General features: G+C 42.7%; 1 protein-coding gene across 5 annotated transcripts in view; it reads right to left on the bottom strand.

The window, feature by feature from the left end:
- The window catches only part of robo2 (roundabout, axon guidance receptor, homolog 2 (Drosophila)), a 1,389,008-nt gene that overhangs the window by 504,271 nt on the left and 867,371 nt on the right, over positions 1 to 17,366 (bottom strand). For all 5 annotated transcript variants that reach the window (XM_073044783.1, XM_073044782.1, XM_073044780.1 and 2 more), the window contains one exon: positions 13,969 to 14,295. In XM_073044783.1, coding sequence (XP_072900884.1) covers positions 13,969 to 14,295 — 327 coding nt within the window. The remainder of the gene's footprint in view (positions 1 to 13,968; positions 14,296 to 17,366) is intronic.

Raw genomic sequence — 17,366 nt, 5'->3', positions numbered from 1 at the left:
CTGCCCATGACCGCAACAAAATACAGAGAGTTGTGGACACAGGTCAGCACATCACACAAACCAGCCTCCCCTCCATGGACTCTGTCTACACTTCCCACTGCCTCAGTAAAGCAGGCAATGTAATTAGAACCCACACTCACCCCAGACATTCTCGCTTCTCCCTCCCCATCAGGCAAAAGATACAAAACCCTAAAAGCACGTACCACCAGGCTCAAGGACAGCTTCTGCCCCACTCTTATACAACAGTTGAATGATTCTCTTGACCTGACCATCTAACATATTATGATCTTGCACCTTGCTTTCTCTGTAGCTGGTACATTTTATACTGCATTCTCGCATCATTGTTTTAGCTTGTATCACCCCAAAGCACTGTGCATTCATTTAAAATACATGAGTAGTATACAGAGCACTCCTTTCACTCTTCCTCAGTACATGCGACAATAATAAACCAATTTTCAAATCCATCCTCTCTCATGTCTCCAGTTATGCCTGCCCAATTCTCCAACACACTCCGGGCAATTCACAGTGGCCAATTAACCCACTGACCCACATGTCTCAGGGATCTAGAAGGAAGCAGTCATACCCATGTGGAGGGCTGTATTCAACTTTGGTCTCCCTGCTATCGGAAAGATTTTGGTAAACTGAAAAGAGTATAGAAGACTGTTCTATGCTCTATTGTATCTAGCTGTAGAGGAGGCAAGAAATGTCCTGGGAAGTGATCAATCTTCAGAATTGCTTTTTTTCTCTTGCTGCATCAGATCCAGAGCAACGATTATTTCATCCTCCTTTACATTTGTGTACAGGAAATCACAGTAAACAATCCTGCATCTTGAATCAGGTTTAGTATCACTGGCATATGTTGTGAAATTTCTTGTTTTGCAGCAGCAGTAGAATGCTGTATGTAAAATAGACTAAGTTACAACAAGAAATATTAAAAAAATAAGCAGTGCAAAGAGAGAACAAAATAATGAAGGTTCATGGACTGTTTAGAAATCTGGTGGTGGAGGAGAAGCACTGTTCCTGAGACATTGAGTGTGGGTTTTCAGGCTCCGGTACCTCCTCCTTGACGGTAGCAATGAGAAGAGGGTATGTCCTGGGTGATGAAAGTCCATTTCTGTCTCTCACATTATACATACGTACACACACTGTTACAATAACATGTATATAAATATATATGTCTATATATTATACAGACATGCACACATACGTGCGTGCACACACACACACACATTTTTTTTTTAAATAATAAATAGAGCAAAAAGAGAGCAAGAATAATATTTTTCATCGGCCTTCATGGAAGACCAATTATCCCTCTCACCCTCCCCCAGTCTTCACTTCCCTCAATCGATAGCTCAACCTGCTTCCGTTAACAACCTGGAGCTATTGCAATTGTCCCCGGGGCTATCGAGTGCTGCAAGTCAGTTGAGACACACACCCTCAACATCACTCCCTGCTCCACATCTCCCCCCCCAATCTCCCTTCTGTTGACTAAATGACCTGGCGCCACGACAGCTCCCACCACTGCACAGTGCTGGAAATATAATCCACTCCCCCCCCCCCCCCACCCAAACAGCTCCAACTCCCAGTGGAACTCTGTTCACATAGGTTCAAGAAAAGACAACAGCTTGGCATTTCTACAGGCCCTTCAGCCCAACTGGTCTGTGCTGACCAAGAGTTCCATCTAGTCCCTTTTGCCAGGGCTTACCACATATCCTTCTAAGCCTAGGACCCCTGCCATTAACCATGGACCCCAGGTTGAGAACCCCGGCTTAGTGGGTTAATTGGTCACGTGGGTGTAACCGGGCAGTGCAGGCTCAGTGGGAAAGAAGAGCCTGTAAAGAAAATAAGATCACCCCTCAGTTTCCGACTCTCCGAGGAAGAATGTCCGAGCAACGTACAGGACAGACCTAGGAAGGTCAACAAGTTCCCCTCCATTCAAGGACATTAGATTCACAATGTTCCTGCCACTCAGTGGGAGCATCATTGCCCTGAAGTCCATGGATATATCCCTTGGGAATGGGCGGCTTTGGACAGCCTGCTGCCACTGGTGGGTCTGGGGTTTTCAGGGGCTGGACCTTGTCCATGGGAAATCTGGGAATCCATTCCAATTTCAAGTTCAAAGTCAGTTTATTGTCATTCAACTGTACACATGTCCCTCCAGACTAAGGTGCACAACACACTACATATAACTCACACACACAACACATAAAATAACATTACCACAAATAAATTAACAAATAATAAGCTGCATTCTTGACACAAGTTAAAAAGTAAACAATATAATGTTATAGGTGCTTCATTAGTGATGAGGCCTGGGTGATGGCAGGAAGTTCAGTAGTCACACGGTCTGGGGTAAGAAGCTGTTACCCATCCTAACAGTCCTTGATCTAATGCCACAGTACCTCCTGCCTGATGGTAGGGGGTCAAAGAGATTGTTGGACAGATGGGAGGGATGACTGACAATGTTAAAGACCCTGCAAATGCACCACTCCTGATAAATATCACCGATGGATAGAAGAGAGACCACAATGATCCTCTCAGCAGTCTTTGCAATCCTTTGTAGGAACTTGCAGTCAGATACATTGCATTTCCCATAGCACCTGCACACAAAATGCTGGAGAAACTCAGTAGGTCAGTCAGCATCTATGGAAGTGAATGAACAGTAACTGTGTTGGGCCAAGATTCTTTTTCTAGACTAGACAGTGATGCAGCTGGTCAGGGGTCTCGATCACTTTAATCTCTTCAGGAAGTGGAGACGCTGCTGTGCTTTCTTGACCAAAGAGGTGGTGCTGAGGGACAAGGTGAGATCATTCCAAATATGCACTCCCAGAAACATGGAGCTCCTAACACCCTCTAAGGACAGGCTGTATGTGTAGTGAGGACTGATCAGGCTGCACCTTCCGAAAGTCCACAATTATCTCTTTGGTTTTGTCAACATTGACAGTCAAATTGTTGTCTCTCCTTTAATATTGGCAAGATCAATTCTGGCCAAGGTCCATAACTATCATACGGCAGAAGAGAGTAAGAAGTAGAAGTGAGAATTGACCATTGAGCCTGTTCCTTTTCCTCTATTCAATGAGATCGTATCTGATCTTTCATCCGAGCACCACAAATCCCACATCTTTTGATGCCTTTAGTGTCCAAAAATCCAACAATATCTTTCTTGAATATACCCAGTGACTTCCATTGTCCTTTCTGGTAAAGAACCTGCCACTAGATTCAAGTGATAATAGAGCCAGGGAGCACTACAACATGGAAACAGGTTTGACAGCCCGTCTAGTCCATGCCAAACTATCATTCTGCCTAGTCACATTGACTTGCACCCAGACCATACCCCTCACTCCATGTACTTATCAAAACTTCTCTTAAATGTCGAAATCAAACCCTTAACCCTTAATCTATGACCTCCAGCTCTAGTCTCACCTGGAGGGCAACACATTCACGCAGTGGTTCGTGGGCTTTCAGAATGAGCTGTAAGGGGAAACGATAGTGACAGGTGCAGTACTAAAATTTAAAAGACATTTGGACAGGTACATGGGTAGAAAAGGTGAAGAAGGCTATGGGCCAGATGCTAGAAAAGGGTATTAGCTTTGATGGGGTATCTCAGTTGGCATGGACGAGCTGGGCCAAAGGGCCTGTATCAATATCTCTAACAACCTCTGCATGAAGGAATAGCTTTACGTCACAGTCTAGCCCTCATTATAAGACTGAGTTCTGGTCTCACAATCAGAATCAATTTTATTAATTTTAACGCCATGTAATTTGTTGTTGTGTGGTAGCAATACATTACAATACATAAAATATACCATAATTTACAAGAATATATTAAAAAATAAGTAGTGCAAAAAGAGAGTAAAAATAACTAAACTCAATATCCAAATGCAACCTCACCGACATCTTGTACAACTTAGAACATAGAAAACAGTACATCACAAGAACAATCCCTTCAGCCCACAATGTTATGCCAAACCAATGAAATTATTCATCAATTAGTAATCAAACTAATCCCTTCTGCCTACACAATGTCTATATCCTTCCATTTTCCTCACATTCACGTGTCTATCTCTAAATGTCTCTTAAAAGTTCCCATTATATCTGCCTCTACCACCACTCTAGGCAGTACATCACAGGCTCCCACCACCCTCCGTGTTAAAAAACTTGCTCCTCACATCTCTTTTGAAATTACCTCCACTCTCCTTGAATGCATGTCCTCAGGTATTAAACAATTCAACCCAGGTCACACCAACTTAGTGTGAACCCAGGTTTCGAGGTGAGGAAGGTTACTCATCGTCGGAAAGTTTTAGACCAAAGTATTAGTTCTGTTGGTTGAGGTAGTCCATGGATGGTTCAGAAATCTGACAGCAGGGGGAAGAAACTTTTCCGAAAATGCTGAGTGTGAGGCTTCTGCACCTCCTCCCTGATGGTAGTAATGAACAGAGGGCATGTCTTTGGTGGGTCTGAGACACCCCATCCAGGAGAAACATTATTGCTGTATCTTTTGTGCTGCTTTCAATTAATAGTAAATCTGTTTAAAGTCTGACCCCAGAAGAGCTGCAGTCTGGGCCTCCTCAAACAAGAGAAAATCTGCAGATGCTGGAAATTCCTCTACGATTTTCAGAAGCAGAATCACTAATGTTTCTCTTCTTGAAATTAAGAAGAAAATTAGCATCTCCTTCTGGAGCGGTTGGTGGGGGTGGGGAAAGGCCTCGCATTCAATATTCCCAGCTTGGCTTTCACAGAAGTATAACATGTTCATAAACATTGCTTTCACGAGCATAAACAGATTTGTAGTATGGTCAAATTATCTACATCTGGAATCTGAAGATTTGAACGTGGCAGCAACACATTCCCCCCACGGCAATTCACCTCCATTTCAGAAGGAGCTGTCTCATACCAAGATGCTTAATGCCAGATGTTGACAGATGTGCAGAAGCAAATCCGTTTTCTTTTCGCTGCTGCTTTCTTCACTGACAGAATGTTTATGCAACTTTTCCAGGCTATCTGGCCTATGCTGAGTATACATTTCAATCAGATCAAACAATCAAACCATAAGATATTTCTTAATCTCCTGAATAAACCAGTTCCGGGGGGTGGGGGGGGGGGGAATATGAGCTATTTCATTCAAGCATTTAGGTTTGTTGAGTTGAATGAATGAAAACACCTCTACTTTATTAGAAGTTTGCAAAGATTTGGCATGTCATGTAAAGCTTCGACCAGCTTCTATAGATGTGCAGTGGAGAGTTTACTCGCTGGTCGCATCATGGCCTGGTATGGAAATACCAATGCCCAGGAATGGAAATGTCTGCAGAAAGTGGCAGATGCAGCCCAGTCCATCACAGCCAAAGCCCTCCCACCATTGAGCACATCTACATGGAGCACTGTCACAAGAAAGCAGCATCCACCATTAAGAAACCTCACCATCCAGACCATGCTCTCTTCTCACTGCTGCCACTGGGAAGCTACAGGAGCCTTAGGTCCCACATCACCAGATTCAGGCACCATCAACCATCAGGCTCCTGAACCAGCATAGCTTCACTCATCTTAACACTGAACTGATTCCACAACCTATGGACTCTACAACTCAGGCTCTCATTATTACTATCGGGAAGGAGGTACAGGAGCCTGAAGGCACACACTCAGTGACTCAGGAACAGCTTCTTCCCCTCTGCCATCTGATTTCTAAATGGACATTGAACCCATGAACACTACCTCACTACTTTTTCTTTTATTTCTGTTTTTGCACTACTTACCTTAATTTAACTATTTAATATTCATATATTTACTTACCATAATTCAGTTTTTTTTCTATATTTATCATGTATTGCAATGAACTGCTGCCACAAAGTTAACAAATTTCACAACATATGCCAGTGATATTAAACCTGATTCTGATGTCCTCTGTATTATTTACTTAATTATTTATTACTGCTATTATAATTTGTATTTGGTCAGTTTGTGGTCCTTTGCACATTGGTTGTTTGTCAGTTTTGTCTGTGAGTAGTTTTTCATTGATTCTATTGTATTTCTCTGTTCAATTGTGAATTCAGGGTAGTATAAAACATAGTTTGATGATAAATTTACTTTGAACTTTGGAGATAAGAAATAGAAGCAGGAGTAAGCTACACAACTACTCGTGCTTGCTGCAGTACATCAGTAAGATCATGGCTGATTCATTTTTTTAACCTCAGCACCATTTATTGAGGGTGGCAGGTTGGAGATACGTCTCTACCAAAGGAGGTGTAGGGTGCTCCTTCCCTCCACTAGCCTGAAGGCCACCCTTGGCAAGGTGTAGCACCTCCCGATCAGGGTCATGTGAAGCCATGGGACAGGTGGTGGATGGCCATATGAGCAGCTGGTGCACATCACAAGTCCTGGTTATGTGACCACTGACACCAAGAATATTGGTAATGGCCGGGGTCACCCGTCTTTTAAAGACACTGCTCAGAAGAAAGCAATGGCAAACCACTTCTGGAGAAGAATTTGCCATGAACAATCATGGTCCTGGAAAGAGAAAATAATAAGACCAACAGTGTGAAGGGGGTCTTCCCCTCAAGTGGATTAAAGACAGATGGAAGACCATGATTAGCCATGTCAAATGACATGGCACCTAATGATTATGACCATCTATTGCATTGACCCAATATCTCTTGACCTGCTGAATATCCAACAATCTATTGACCGCTTTCCTGAATGGACTCAGTGCATTCCAGTGTGTAGAACTTCAAGCATTTAAAGATTAGCTTCATCTGTCACACGTACATCAAAACATACAGTGAAAGAAGTCATTTTGCACCAGTGACCAAAACAGTCCAAATATGTGTGTGGGAGGGGGGGGCACCATGCTCCCAGTGCCAACACAGCATTTCCACAAATTACTCAACCTAATCCTGTACATCTTTACAATGTGGGAGGAAACCCGAGCACACGGACGAATCACAAGCAGTTCGTGGGAGAAAATAGAAACACCCAACAGCATCGGGAATTGACCTTGATGGCTGACGGCAGGCAGTGTAATGGCACAACTCTAACCACCGTACTTCCACGACACCCCAAACTGGTACACCGGCTTATTACTGTGACGTGTGCCGAGGTACGGTGAAAAACTTGGTCTTGTGTGCCATCCTTACAGATCACTTCATCGCATCAGTAGGTCGAGGTAGAACACGGGAAAACAGCAGAGTACAGAATTTACTGTTATGAAAACTGCAGTGCAGGCAGATAATAAGGTGTAAGTCCATGACAAGGTATATTGTGCAAGAAAAAGGTAGAAGGTACAGGTACCTTAGGACTCGCACCGCCAGGTTCAAGAACAGTTACTACCCCTCAACCATTAGGCTCTTGAACAAAAGGGAATAACTACATTCATTTACAAACTCTTTTATTTTGTTATTTCATGCTCGTTATTTATTGCTATTTATTTATATCTGCAATTTTTACAGTTTGTTGTCTTCTGATCCTGTTTACAGTTACTGTTCTATAGAATTGCTAAGTATGCCCATAGAAAAAGAAACTCAGGGTTATATGTAGTGACATGTATGTACTCTGATAATAAACTTTATTTTGAATTTGACTTGCTTTCAGGGCTTCGTAGCGTCTGCCCAGCTGGGGGGTAAGAAGAAAGAACACCTAGGATGATGAGCAGTCTTTGATTATGTTGGCTCCATATAAGCTGCCTGACCTGCTGAGTTCCTTCAGAATTTTGTGAGTGTTACTCTAGCAACGTAAATGCCACGCCAAGCACCGTACAAATTTTGTATGTTTCAACAACTGACAGAAAGTGTTAATTTTTCTGAGCTAAGATATAGTTCTTGCTCATGTGATTCCACACAAATAACATAAATATCTAATTTAAAATTAGAGGGTACAGATGAATTTTAACATAATTTAACATAAACACATTTTAATTTTTATAAATGATAATAAATGTTTTTTTGAAATAATGGCCAACATTTGAATATCTTGCTGACAGAAACCTCACAGGAAACATCATCAGTCACACACGCTGACAGATCCACAGTGTCCTGACAACGTTCCAGCAGTAAAATTCATAATTAAAGTTATAAACAAATCGACAGCCATCACCTGGCAACATAACGAAACAAATTAATAAAACATCAATTAAACATTTGATATTGAATGTAATTTGGAATCTAAGTTCACTATCTGGACACATTAGCTACAAATTAATTAAATATTCATTAATTATTATATGTTCATTTAATCTCTGGTTTGATTGTGTTTTATTTTAATTGTTTATTGGATTTTTATTTATTTTGGAATCTGATTATTTTAGTTTGTTGTAATTGTGATATGAGGAGTTACATACAAAATACATAATACTGGTACTGTCATACAGTAATATAGCATGAAAACAGGTTCTTTGGCCCATCTTCTCCATGCTAACCAAGTTGACTCTCCTGCCTGCCTTGAGACCATGTAATTTTCAACCCTTTCTATCCATGTACTTGTCCAAATGTTTCCTCAGTGTTCCAATTGCTCCTGTCTCCGTCATCACATCTGGCTGTCAGTTTTACATAAACCTCCACCCTCTGTGTCAAAAAATTTCAGAATCAGAGTCAGGTTTAATATCACTGTCCTATGTCGTGAAATTTGTTGTTACAAATATACACATATATATGCATATATATTCTAGTTCTGATGCTATATTTTACATAAACTGACATTCAAAAGTCAAATTAAGTAAATAGTGCAAAATAAGTCGGGAGGTAGTGTTCATGGGTTTAGTGTTCATGCAGAAATCTAATGGTAGAGGAGAAGATGACATTCCTGAATTGCTCAGTGTATTATCTTCAGGCTCTTGTACCTCCTCCCTGGTGGTAGCAATGAGAAGAGAACATGTCTTGGGTGATGGGGGTCCTTAACGATGGATCCCACCTTTTGAAGTCCCTTTTAACTTTTTTTTCTCTCATATAATTCTATGCCGCCACTATCCAGCCCATGCTCTCTTCTCACTGTTTCTCTCAGGAAAAAGATATCGGAGCCTTAGGTCCCATACCAACAGTTATTGCCCCTCAACCCTCAGGCTCTTGAACCAGTGTGGATAACTTCACTCACCTCAACTCTGAACTTATTCCACAAACTTCTGACTCATTTTCAAGGACTCTACAATATCTATTATGCTCTCAATATTTATCACTGAATTACATTATAATTATTTTGTTTTTTTTGTATCTGCCCAATTTGTTGTCCTTTGTACACTGGTTGGTTGAACTTTGAACTATTGGAAAAATAGTATGAATCTCTATCTTCTCCGTGTCCACTGTGATTTTCTAAATGTCTATTAAGTCAGCTCTCAGCCTCCTTCACCCTGGCACAAACAGTCCCAGTCTGTCCAATCTCTCCCAGTAACTCAAGCAATCCTGTCCTGGCTAGATTGTTTCTGTACCTTTTCTACTTTACTCCAGTCTCTCCTGAAGTAATTTTTCTGTTATGTGGTGTTAGGGGATGTTTACTTTATCAACGTATTTTAGAAAATGAACACGTTACAAAACAGTTAAAACTAATTCATTTGCCTTAGGTTTATGCAAAAATATCCTATTAATTTCATTTGTTCTTAATTTATAACAACAAAGGAGAGCATTTGGCCCATGAATTGCCGGGAGCACCCCCATCAATCCCGTTCACTCCGTCCTTATTTCCAGAATTCTCCTAACCCATTCACTCTCACACATGCCCAACAACTCTTCTTTCAGCCTTTCTGTCATTAGAGGGCAACTAACAGCGGTCATTCGCCTCACTGGGGTGTGGGAGGGAACTGGAGCAAGGAGAACATGCATAGTTGTGTCAACATTGCCAGATTCACCTAGGATCACTCTAGACGTGAGGTAGAGGCTCCAAGACAATTATGTGTCAAAGTCAGATGTCAAGTTCAAGTTTAGTTTATTGTCATTCAACCACACTCATGTGTATTGCCAAACGAAACAATGTCCTCCAGACCAAGGTACACAACACAGTACAGAAATACACACATGTATACCACAAATATATACCGCCAAACAGAATAGCGTCCCTCCAGACCAAGGTGCACAAGACAGAGCTTAAGAATGAAATTAGGAGAGCCAGAAGGGGCCATGAGAGGCCTTGGTGAGCTGGATTGAAGAAAGCCCAAGCATTCTACAAGTAGGTGAAGAACAAGAGGATAAGGCATGAGAGAATAGGACCAATCAAGTGTGACAATGGAAAAGTGAGTAAGGAACCGGAGGAGATAGCAGAGGTACTTAATGAATACTTTGCTTCAGCATTCACTACAGAAAAAGATCTTGACGATTGTAGTGATGATTTACAGCAGACTGAAAAGCTTGAGCATGTAGATATTAAGAAAGAGGTTATGCTGGAGATTTTGGAAAGTATCAAGTTGGTTAAGTCACCAGGACTGGATGAGATGTACCCCAGGCTACTGTGGGAGGTGAGGGAGGAGATTGCTGAGCCTCTGGCAATGATCTTTGCATCATCAACTGGGACAGGAGAGGTTCTGGAGGATTGGAGGGTTGCAGATATTGTTCCCTTATTCAAGAAATGGAGTAGAGATAGCTCAGGAAATTATAGACCGGTGAATCTTACTTCAGTGGTTGGTAAGTTGATGGAGAAGATCTTGAGAGGCAGGATTTATGAACATTTGGAGAGGCATAATATGATTAGAAATAGTCAGCATGATTTTGTCAAAGGCAGGTTGTGCCTGATTGAATTTTTTGAGGATATGACTAAACACATTGATGATGGTAGAGCAGTAGATGTAGTGTATATGGATTTCAGCAAAGCATTTAACAAGGTACCCCATGCAAGGCTTATTGAGAAAGTAAGGATGCATGGGATCCAAGGAGAAGTTGCTTTGTGAATCCAGAACTGGCTTGCCCACAGAAGGCAAAGAGTAGTTATAGACGGGTCATATTCTGCATGGAGGTCGGTCACCAGTGGAGTGCCTCAGGGATCTGTTCTGGGAACCCTACTCTTCGTGATTTTTATAAATGACCTGGATGAGCAAGTGGAGGGATGGGTTAGTAAATTTGCTGATGACACAAAGGTTGAGGGTGTTGTGGATAGTGTGGAGGGCTGTCAGAAGTTACAGCGGGACATTGATAGGTTGCAAAACTGGGATGAGAAGTGGCAGATGGAGTTTAACCCAGATAAGTGTGAAGTGGTTCATTTGATAGGTCAAATATGATGGCAGAATATAGTATTAATGGTAAGACTCTTGGCAGTGTGGAGGAACAGAGGGATCTTGGGGTCCAAGTCCATAGGACACTCAAAGCTGCTGCGCAGGTTGGCTCTGTGGTTAAGAAGGCATATGGTGTATTGGCCTTAATCAACCATGGGATTGAATTTAGGAGCCAAGAGGTAATGTTGCAGCTATATAGGACCCTGGTCAGACCCCACGTGGAGTACTGTGCTCAGTTCTGGTCACCTCACTGTAGGAAGGATGTGAAAGCCATAGAAAGGGTGCAGAGGAGATTTACAAGGATGTTGCCTGGATTGGGGAGCCTGGCTTATGAAAACAGGTTGAGTGAACTTGGCCTTTTCTCCTTAGAGCGACAGAGCATGAGAAGTGACTTGGTAGAGTTGTATAAGATTATGAGAGGCGTTGATCATGCAGATAGTCAGAGGCTTTTTACCAGGGCTGAAATGGCTAACACGAGAAGGCATAGCTTTAAGGTGTTTGGAAGCAGGTACAGAGGAGATGTCAGGGGTAAGTTTCTTATACAGAGAATGGTGAGTGCGTGGAATGGGCTGCCGGCGATGGTGGTGAAGGCGGATACGATAGAGTCTTTTAAGAGGCTCCTGGACAGGTATATGAAGCTCAGAAAAATAGAGGGCTATGGGTAACCCTAGGTAATTTCTAAATTAAGTACATATTCAGCACAGTATCATGGACGGCTATAGGTTTTCTATGTTCTACTGCAGATAATGCACAAACATATACCGTCAGACAAAGTAACGTACCTCTAGACCAAGGTGCACAACTCAGTATCTATAACACACACATAATACATAAATTAATATTACCACAAATAAAAATGTGCATTTACAACACAATCTGCAGTGCTGCAATCAGCTTGTGAAAGTATTCCCCCACTTCCCTATCTAAGGTTTTTGTTCAAAACAAAAAAATACTTTTTCCTTTTACAGGTGAATTGACAGGGGTTTACAAGGTGATAAGAGACATAGGTTGAGTGGACACCCAGAGATTTTCTTCTCAGGATTGAGATGGCTAATACCAGGGGGCATAATTTGAAGGTGATTGGTAGAAAGTATAAGAGGGATATCAGAGGTACGTGTTTTACACAGAGACTGTGGGTGCACAGAATGCTTAGCCAAGGATGGTACAGGCAGAAAATTCATGGGCATTTAAGAACCTCTTCGATAGGCACATGGATGATAGAAAAATGAATGGATATCTGGAAGGGATCAATTAGATTGATCTTTGAGTAGGTTAAAAGGTCAGCACAAGATCGCGGGCTGAATGGCCTGCACCGCACTGTAATGTTCTATCAGAGGTTGAGGACAAGAATTCATTACAAGACTCTGCCTTGCTCACAGACTACTCTGAGGAATGTCGCAATAACCAGAGGGCTCTCTTACTGATACAACCCTGGAACCACTGTATGTACAGAGGCACCTTTAGAGCCAGTGTACCTACAGATAGGGCCCTGAACCTCTATGTACATCAAGTAACACTGTATGTACAGATAACACTCTTAGAACCAATGTATAGGTATATTCCTACAGAAGCATTGTACCTCTAGAAGCACTCTAGGTACTGACACAGTAACATTAGTACTCAGGCAGAAATTCTTTTAAATACAGATACAGAACCAGAGGGCCTCAATACAGGCACAGTCACCTACAGATCACCGATACAAAGAGAACCCTGTAGAAACTGGCGTACTCCTTTCTGCACAAGCATGGACGTCCCGTAGATACAGACACAGTCACAGAAACCCCTGAGGTAGATAGATGCCCCTGTAGCTACAGACCAAGAATCCACTGGAAATATATTTCCACATACTGCCCCACAAACTCCCCAGAGATCCACGTTGATTCACACCTTGAGATCGCCATGATAATGACTCATTCTGTCGGAAGTCCCTGCCAAAATCTGCAGGAGAGGTGGGGCAGAGAAGATCCTCACGTTAATGTCAGCAGTGAGAACTAGGGGCTGACCATGTCCACAGACATTGCTGAATGTACACTGCACTGGGCAGCAAGGGAGGATAATAACAATAATAATAGCAAGAACAAGAACTGTATTTAAGGGGCAAGGTGCTTTTCAATGGGATAAAGTGCAAATATGAAAATAAAAACTAAAAATGAACATGAAACCAAAAGAGAAAAAGACCTGTCAAAGGAGACCTGAGAGTTTGAGCAGGATTCCAGAATAGAAACGATTCCAGGGATGTACTCCCATCTCTGACCATTGAAAGCTTTAAAAACAAGGGAGAGAACTTTGAAGTCAATTCTAAAAGATACAGGAAGCCAACACAAAGTAGCTCGTATAGGAGTGATATGTTCTCTCTTCCTGGTTTTAGTTAACGGTCTGGCAATGGCGTTCTAAATGAGTTGAAGTTTGTCAATAGATTGCTTTGGAAGGCCAGTAAAAAGTGTATTGTAGTAATCTAGTCTATTCCATGTACAAGCATGAATAAGATTTTCAGCATCATCACGTGACAGAAACAGACATACCTTTGCAGTATTTCCCAAGTGTAGAAATGCTGCTCTGGTCACTTTATGTGGGATTTAAAATTCAAGTCTGAATCCAGGATAACACCCAGGGTAGTTACTTCTGATTTTACAACTTCCCAAGTTTATCAAGAAGTTTGTGCAACAAAGCAGCCAAGCAACCCGTACACAGAGAGCAAAAAACATTACAATCCAACAATGTAGAGTCTCATATTGCACACAGAGGAACACACAATGCTTTCAACCAATGGCAGATAACGGGAAGGTACTCACAGGCCACCTCCAGCGAGGCATTGTGGCTGACGGCCTCCCCCAGGTAGTTCCTGGCCACGCAGACGTAGCTGCCCTCGTCCGGCTTGCTCCGGCGCCCGTGGACGATGCGCAGGAAGAACAGGGAGCCGCTGGGCAGCAGCATGCGGTGGGAGCGGGAGTCGTCCTTGTCCGTCTCCACCCGCTCCCCATCCTTGTACCACTCGATGGTGGGGCTCGGCTTCCCCTCCGCCTTGCAGTTCAGCGTGGCCGGCTCCCCCTTGGAGACGATCAGGTCGGAGGGGTGTTCTGCGATGCGGGGCGGGAAGTCCTCCTGGCGGAGTCGGGATCCTGGGCGAGAAGGAAATGGAGAGAGCGGGTTAATTCTGTGCTGAAACACCACACTAGCATCACACAGAACACAGAACAATGCCAAGTTCAAGGCACATTTGTTATCAAAAAATGTGCACTGTGTACAACCTTGAGATTTGTCTCCTTACAGGTAGCCACAAAACAAAAAACAAATAGAATCCATTAAAATAAAGGAAACTACCAAACACCCAATGTGCAGAGAGTAAAAAAACAAATCGTGGAAACAATAAAAATAAGCAAACAAACAAATAAATAAACAGTACGGCACAGGAACAGGCCCTTCAGCCCACAATGTTGTGCTGAAACAATTAAATGGTCAACTAAACTACACCATGTCCATATCCTTCCATTTTCCTCACATCCATGTGCCTGTCTAAACGTCTCTTAAAAATCTCGGATGTTCCTGCCTCTACCGCCACCCCAGGCAGCACATTCCAGGCACACACCACTCTCTGTGTAAAGAAACATACCGCTCACACCTCCTTTAAAATTACTGCTTTCACCTTGAATACATGTCCTCTGGCATCAGACATTTCAACCCTGGGAAAAAGATATTGTCTGTCTCCTCCGTCTATACCTTACAAACCTCTATCGGATCTCCCCTCAGCCTCTGCCGCTCCAGAGAAAGCAACCCAAGTCTGACCAACCTCTCGTTACAGCACAAGCCCTCTAATCCAGGCATCATCCTGGTAAGCCTCTTCTCCACCTTCGCCAAGCCTCGACATCTTTGCTGTAATGGGGTGTCCAGAAGTGTATGCAATACTCTAGATGTGGCCAAATTCTGCAACATAACCTCCTGACTTTAGAATTCAATGCCTTGACTAATGTCAGTGGTTTGAATGATAAAATTTGATGGGCTTGCAGCCAACTTGGTGGACAATATGAAGATAGGGAGAGGGGCAGTTAGTGTTGAGGAAGCAGGAAGGCTGCAGAAGGACTTAAACAGATTAGGAGAACGGGTAAAGAGGTTGCAGATGGAATATAGTGTTGGGAAGTGTAAGGCATGTATTTTGGTAGAAGGAATAAAAGCATAGACTATTTTCTAAACAGGGAGAAAATTCAAAAATCTGAGGTGCAAAATTATTTGAGAGTCCTCATGCAGAATTCCCTGAAGGTTAATTTGCTGGTTGAACCAGTGGTAAGGAAGGCAAATGCAAAGTAAGCATTCATTTCAAGAGGACCAGAATATAAAAGCAAGGATGTAATGCTGAGTCTTTGTAAGGCACAGGTGAGGCCTTACTCGAAGTATTGTGAGAAGTTTTGGGCTTCTTGTTTTAGAAAGGATATGGTGACATTAGAAAGGGTTCAGAGGAAGCCTACAAGTGATTCTGGGAATAAAAGCGTTATCATACAAGGAGTGATTGAAGGTTCTGGGCCTTTACTCACTGCAATTTAGAAGAATGAGGGGGGATCTCATTGAAACCCATCGAATATTGAAAAGCCTCGATATAGCAGATGTGGAGAGGATGTTTCCTGTATCAAGGGAGTCTAGGACCAGAGGGCATAGACTCAGAATGGAGGGACATCCACATAGAACAGAGCTGAGGAGAAATTTCTTTAGCCAGTGGGTGTGAATCTGTGGAATTCAGGTGACTGGGTGATTTAAGATGGAGGGTGATAGATTCATGATTAGTCAGGCCAGGAAAGATTTGGGGAGGGGGGTGGAAGAATGGAGCTGAGAGGGAAATGGATCAGCCATGACAAAATAGTCGAACAGATTTAATGGGCCGAATAGCCTAATGTTGCTCCTGTGTTTAAAGGTCTTATGGACTGAAAAAGCCAAGCATGCTACACACCTTCTTAACCACCCTATCTACTTGCATTGCCACTTTCAGGGAGCTATAAACTTGCACCCCAGGATCCCTCTGCTCAGCAACACTGTTAAGGGTCTTGCCCTTAAAACGTGAATTCATTAAGTTCATCGCACCTGAGTGATGACTTATATCAAACCGCGTTGCGTCTCTTATTACTATTCATCGAAATTCCAACAAGTCAGCATGGTTAGGATGGGCTGAAGGGCCTGTTTCGTGCTGTATGACTTCATGATTCTTCATGTCATAACCGGCACCAACCTCCCTATTCACAGGCTCAGCAAACTTTACGTTCATAGGTGAAGTTCAAAACTTTCAGTTTTGAGCCTTAAGGTTTAAGATCAGCTTTCACGTGTCAGATGTACAGTATATCAAAACATTAAAGTATTCAGTAAAATGCGTTGTTTGTGTCAACAGCCAGCACAGTCCGAGGATGGAGGCAACACAGCACGCCCAGAATTTACTAACCATTACTAACTCGTACGCCTTTAGAATATGGGAGAAAACCAGAGCAGCCAGAGGAAACCCACGTGGTCACAGGGTGAACATACATACATACTCCTTACAGACAGCAGCAGGACTTGAACCCAAATCACTGGCACTGTAATATCATTCCACTAACTGCTATGTTATCATGACACCGCAGTTCACAAGCTTAAATGAACTGCTTTAAGTATCTGAAATCACTTGGCGTTTGAAGCAATCCTTTCCTGTTTCACTCTCCATAGTTGCTGCCTGATTCCCTCCAGCATTTTCTAACCTCACTGCAGATTTCCAGTAACAGCATCTTCTCACACTTAGACCATAAGACCATGACACAAAGGAGTAGAATTAGACCATTCGGCCCATGTCTGTTCCACCATTCCATCACGGCTGATTTATTTTCCCTCTCAACCCCTTTCTTCTGCCTTCTCCCCATAACCTTTGACACCCTGACTAATCAAAAACCTAAATACCCGATGGGAAAATATACCCAATGACTTGGCCTTCACAGCCATTCGTAGCAGTGAATTCCACAGATTCACCACCCTCTGAAATTTCTCCACATCTCTGTTATAAATAGGTTCCTCTATTCTGAGACTGTGCCCTCTGGTCCTAGACTCATGCATCCAATCCATGTCCATTCTATCTAGGCCTTTCAATATTTGATAAACTGCAGTGAGTACCCAGTGCCACTAAACAGACCTCATACGCTAACCATTTCACTCCGAGCATCATTCTCGTGAATGGATTCTCTCC

Source organism: Hemitrygon akajei, chromosome 5, assembly GCF_048418815.1.
Source record: "Hemitrygon akajei chromosome 5, sHemAka1.3, whole genome shotgun sequence".
Classification (NCBI taxonomy): Eukaryota; Metazoa; Chordata; class Chondrichthyes; order Myliobatiformes; family Dasyatidae; genus Hemitrygon; species Hemitrygon akajei.
Note: the sequence above shows the minus strand (reverse complement) of the source record. Positions and strands in the feature narration are given on the sequence as shown.